Genomic DNA, 5,802 nt, shown 5'->3' with positions numbered 1-5,802 from the left:
TATTTCAATGGAAATAAATATGTTTATTGCAAGGTTTAAACACAAGACCAATTAGAAATGAATTAATATTCTTATCATCTTTGTCACCTTTTAATTATGCTTCATATTCCATCATAACAAACTAAATACTTTGTATATAACATCAAATTGAGAGTGCTTATTTAGTCTCATTAGTTATTAATATTCATTGGTTTAATTAATTACATAGATATAAGTTTAATTTATAGCTCCAGCGTATTGCTCTGGCTACACACTATTTTTTAATTAAATGGTATATCTTAATAGTAATTCTCTAAATTTTGATTTTTTTTAATTAAAATGTATAATTGAAACTTATATAATAGCTTTAAAAGAATCTATATCTAAATATTATTTAGGATTTTTAAAAGTAAAAAAGAGAAGGATAACTTTTTATTTAATTAATAATTATTTTGATAAATAAAATTACTGATAATTAATTAAATTTGGCCAAAAATTTTGGTATATATGAATTAAAATACTCATAAATATTTCTAGTCTATTAAATTATTTTAGGGATAAAGGCAATATATATAGTTAACTACTTACAATAAAATATCTATTTATACTTAAATAATTAACATAAGTGAATTTGACTTAAAAGTTAAAAAAAAAGATACAATTTTCACGTAATAATACTTACTATAATAATCATTATAGCATTTCATTAATCTATAATGTATCACAATAACTAACAATCACAAAATGTGTAATGCAAATTACTTCATAATTAAGAACCTAGAAATGATATACTCCTATGTCTATAAAATTCTACTTGAACTTATTCTGTGCAATAAAAATACCAAAGTAGGAACAAATTACATTTTGTGATAAAGGGGTATAACTTTGGCATTGATGATTATTGATTATAATATTAAGTTTTGAATATAACATCTATATCCTCATCATTATGGCCATTGTGGAAGTCAAAATGTTCCTTATTTCGAAATGCCTTATAAAGTGGGCTAACAAAGAACACTGCAGTTGTTCGTGCGTAGTTTGAGTTTGTCACTATTCGATGCACCACCCCTTTCATTTTCCCATTGCTAATAACCTGTCTCAAGTTGAACTTTAATTAACAGTCTCCAATGTAATGTACTCATATATCACAAATTTTTACAAAGTATTTTGTACGAGAAATATGATACAAATATAAGAAAAAACATATGTGTGTAGATAAATAGTGGCGGGTCTAGGGGTGGGGGTTGCTAGGCTGGGACCTAGGCCTTTCATTTCTTTTAATTATCTTCTAAATGTTGCAATATTAAATATTGTTTGGCTATTATGGGTGGAAATTGAATTTATTTTATAGCTTTTGAGTCTTTCTAGTATCACCTTTTTTTCTTTATCTTAAGCTTAGCCTATGATATATATCGCACTATTAGAAGTGTAGAACAATAATAATTAACTAGGTTATTTGGAACAGTATTGATTACCTCAAATTGTTTTCCCACAAAGACTAGAAATGCATTAGGAGCCGTCTCAAAATCAAACCATTGCTCATCCTTAAGAAGTTGGTGACCTGGAACATTGGCGGGTGCTTGAACTATATTTATAAGGGTTGGATCTTTGCGCTTGGGTAGTCCTATGATCAAACTTGGATCAGGGCATTTTGGGTAGTGATTTATAGTTAAGATGTTGTCTTTAGTTATCTCATTTGCAAAATAACTTTTTTCTAACCCAAGCCCTTTGGATATTTGCTCTAAGATCTTCCTTCCCAAGCACTTCAAGGCAAAAACGTATGCTTTAACTATCTCCCTGGAAATTTAAGCATGAGTACAATGTCAAACAAGACTAGTTAAAGTTGTGCGTACTTGGTATAAAAAATGACTATTCCATATTCTGTTGTTAGATTTAAGTATTGAGGTTTATGTACTTGTACTTTTCAAAAATGCACATCTATTTTAATTTGGGCAGATACGTTAAACGATGGGTGTAGAAACACGCAAACATATCAATGTATGTCATATCTCAATTCATACTTTTTACATGTTAAATTTAGCGTTAAATGAGTGATAATATGATTGATTACCTACAACTTTCAAGATTTTGAGGCCGAAACCTGATGCTTTCTTCCAAAGGGTTACAATTGTGCCTTAAAACATCCCTCCAAAAATGAAACTCCTCAGTGTCATAATTGTAGCTATTTGAGTAAATTCTGTAAATGTTTATCAAATCTTCTTTCATGTTTATTTTCGATCTTTCCTGTGGAGGCAACTCAAATACTTCCTTGAACACTTTCATTGCATCATTCATTAACTCTCTTGAAATTCCATGGTTTATCACCTATTTTAAGAGAAGAAAATTAAATACATAACCTATATTTATGATCAAATTATTAATAAAAAAATTGATAAAATTGGTCACAATCAAAACCACCTATTGACGAGGTGCATAAAACAATATGACTTATGCATTAGATACCTTAACACCACTATGAATTTGGGTGCATACAATGACATAAATGAGGCTAGAGGTCAGATATTCCACTAGAAAAGTCAAATCTTTCAGTTTAATTATCATTATTACTATGATTAGACAAAAGTAACCTCAACCACACAAAATCTTTAACAAAGGTACACGTAGCACCATGAATTTCAACTAGTAATCGTAGCAGCACAAAAGTAAATATTGTATAGCTATATAATTGCTATAGAGTACTGAATACATGAAGTACAAACCTGAAATAATCCCAAATCTTGGCTAGCCTTCATAATGTGTTGAATTGAATTCTTTTCGTCATGAAGATCAATTATTGGAATTACTATTTTGCATGCATGACCTAAAAATTGTATAGAAGAATTTTGAACTGTAAGTTTAAGCATGTCACTATATTTTAGTAAGGCTATGGCTAGTTCATCCAAGTATCTTATTACTTATTTCATATCGAATAAGAAAAAATAAGTTTCAATGAGAATTAAAGCCATAATTTATCATTTTTGCGAGACTTTTTATTGCTAAATATCTTTAATTCAAAAATAAAACAATATATAAATTATATAATTGCAATATACACACATTAATACAAATATAATAAAACACATTGATACATACTCCCATCATTTAAAAATTATTGACACGATTGAATTTGACATATATATATATATATATATATATATATATATATATATATATATATATATATATATATATATATATATCAATGCACTAGTTTGACCTTAGATATATACTCCCTCCGTCCCCTTTTGTTTGTAACTTTTGAAGGAAAATCACGGGAATTAAGGTGGAGAATATGAAGTAATGAAAGTATATGGGAAAGTGGAGGGTGGTGGTTGGGATCTGATTTTAATCGGGGGTGGATTTTAGTCGGGATGATAGGGTTGGTAAGGATGGTGGTGGAGGGTGGGGGTTGGGATCTGATTTTAATCGGGGGTGGATTTTAGTCGGGATGATAGGGTTGGTAGGGATGGTGGTGGAGGGTGGGGGTGAGGACTAGTGGTGGTTGGGCAGTGGTGGGGTCGGGCTTGTGGGGTTGTGGGGGATGGACAGTGATGGGGTAGGGGCTTTTGGTTTTTATTTTTTATAAATAAAAAAATCAAATACTTTTGATAAAATAGTTTTTTTTAAACTGACCAATCACCTTATGACACATGTCACCATTAACCTATTAAATAGGTTACCAACAGGTTCTGTTATATTTTGAGCAGATCTATGTCAAAGGTCATTTTATTCCAGGATAATCAAAAGGTCGTTTTATTTATAGAAGACCGATGATAGGTCATATTATTATTGACAATTTTTCCAATTATTTATTAGTAAAAATTATAAAAAAATATATATATATATATATAAAAAACTTAATATTGTGAAACTATCAATTACTTGATATGATATGGTGTATTATTTGATATGATATGGTGTATCAAGTTTTTTTAATTAGATATGATATGGCCATATCATATTATATATGATATGATATGTGATATATAATACAGAGTACACCATATCATATTATATATTATACCATACATAATCTTATTAGATAAGAAAAAATAAATTCAGATCATATTAAATTAGAAATATAAGTTCATATCAGATCAGATTAGAATAATTAAGGTCATATCATATTAGATTAAATAAGTTCAGATTTGATTAGATAAGCAAAAATTAGGTGAACTAAACATAGCCTTATTTTTTTGGCGGAAAAACGTAGTCTGATCTTATATAAGGATTTTATTACTTAATTTAGATTAAAAAGTTCAAAATAGATTAGATTAGAAAAAATAAGTTCATATATACTATATCGTTTTATGTGCAATTTTCCATTGTTCCTTTTTTAATTTGCTAATAATTTATAAATACACTACAAATCACGCTAAATTAAGTATAATTGATGTTATATTTTTATCTGTTTTTTTTTTCCTTTTTAGCTTTTTATATGTAGTCCTAAGGGAGTAAGGGTTATGTATATCATTTACATTTCTTTTTCTTTTTTTTAATCTCTAAGTACTCACATGGTCAATATTTTTCTTTTGCATATATAAATACATTATTATTATCATTCATTTTTCGCTCTTCTCTTACATTCCTTATTTTTTTAAAAAAACCAATACCCTACTATTTCTATCCTATATCTTTTAATTCCTCAACAAACCTCACTTAAGCAATGTTTTACTTCATTCTACTCACCTTCCAATAAATACTTGTCGATTCATCAATGCATTTAAAAGACGAATGGAGTATATATAATAATACAGTGTATGTATTAGGAGTGTGTTGTATTCAACTCATTATTTTAATAATATGAAACATAACTTCATTTTGTCTAAACATGTATGAACTTATTTAAGATTATTTTAATCTGAATTTAACTTTCTCATTCGATAAAAAAATGTTTCAAAATAAGTTAATAAATCACACATCTTAATTCTTGAATCGCTTTGTAATAAGGAACTGTTTACACTCCGGTTCTCAAAATTTATAATGAAATGATACACTCTAATTGATCGTTAATTCATTATAATTCAAATGAGAGAGAAGATAACTCAAAATAACCAAGGATGTCCATAAAGCCTCTCCCATTTATCTTTAGTTGATATATTTTTTTATCACAATTACCAACACATAATTTTATCAATTAATGATCTCTAATTATTAATATTTTAAAATTACAAAAAGGTAGATGTTAATACAAGCAAGATCTCACATGACTATATTTTATATAGTTATAAAATAATATATAGTTGGGAATAATGTTAAAAGTAAAAATGTATCAACTTAAAACAAACCATAGAAGTATTTGCTAACAAGTACACAAGCACATCAATTGGCCCCACTTAATTTAAGTAACATGCATGCATATTAAGTTGGCCAGCCATTAGAATATTGTGTACAAAGCGAAATAAAATACATATAATTTTTTTTTTTTCTGTTGTATTTTTTTTTCTTTCACATAGAACATAATTATATAAAGATAAATGAGTGTAAATTAGATGAAGGTTTAATTTATAAGAAAACTAACCCGCTTTGTCTTTAGGTGGAACCACATACTTTTGAGGTATTTCTCTATTTGCTATAATAATGCTACTCGAGAGGAGGTTCGCCATTTTTTTTTTTTTTTTGAAGAATATTAAGAAATTAGAATAGCTGCAATTTATGATGAGGAAATGAATTAGCCATTTTGCCCCCCTCTTTATAGTACAATTATAGGTGTAACTTATTGATAAGAAATCATTCTCTCTATAGATTTTTCAAGATATTTGTAAATCAAATATGTTTTGCTATCCTAAATGATTTATTTATATAGGTAATTTTAGTGTATCT

At 27.7% G+C, this 5,802-nt stretch overlaps 1 protein-coding gene across 1 annotated transcript; it reads right to left on the bottom strand.

The window, feature by feature from the left end:
• Window positions 1–892: 892 nt before the first annotated feature.
• On the bottom strand, window positions 893–5,585 carry LOC110722025 (hyoscyamine 6-dioxygenase-like). Its single transcript, XM_021901248.1, has 5 exons — window positions 5,501–5,585; window positions 2,700–2,800; window positions 2,051–2,304; window positions 1,455–1,776; window positions 893–1,072 (listed from the first exon to the last, which is right to left on the bottom strand). The coding sequence occupies exons 1-5, from the start codon at window positions 5,583–5,585 to the stop codon at window positions 893–895; spliced, it is 942 nt and encodes a 313-aa protein (XP_021756940.1).
• Between the last annotated feature and the right edge of the window lie 217 nt (window positions 5,586–5,802).

Source organism: Chenopodium quinoa, unplaced genomic scaffold, assembly GCF_001683475.1.
Source record: "Chenopodium quinoa cultivar QQ74 unplaced genomic scaffold, ASM168347v1, whole genome shotgun sequence".
NCBI lineage: Eukaryota > Viridiplantae > Streptophyta > Magnoliopsida > Caryophyllales > Amaranthaceae > Chenopodium > Chenopodium quinoa.
Note: the sequence above shows the minus strand (reverse complement) of the source record. Positions and strands in the feature narration are given on the sequence as shown.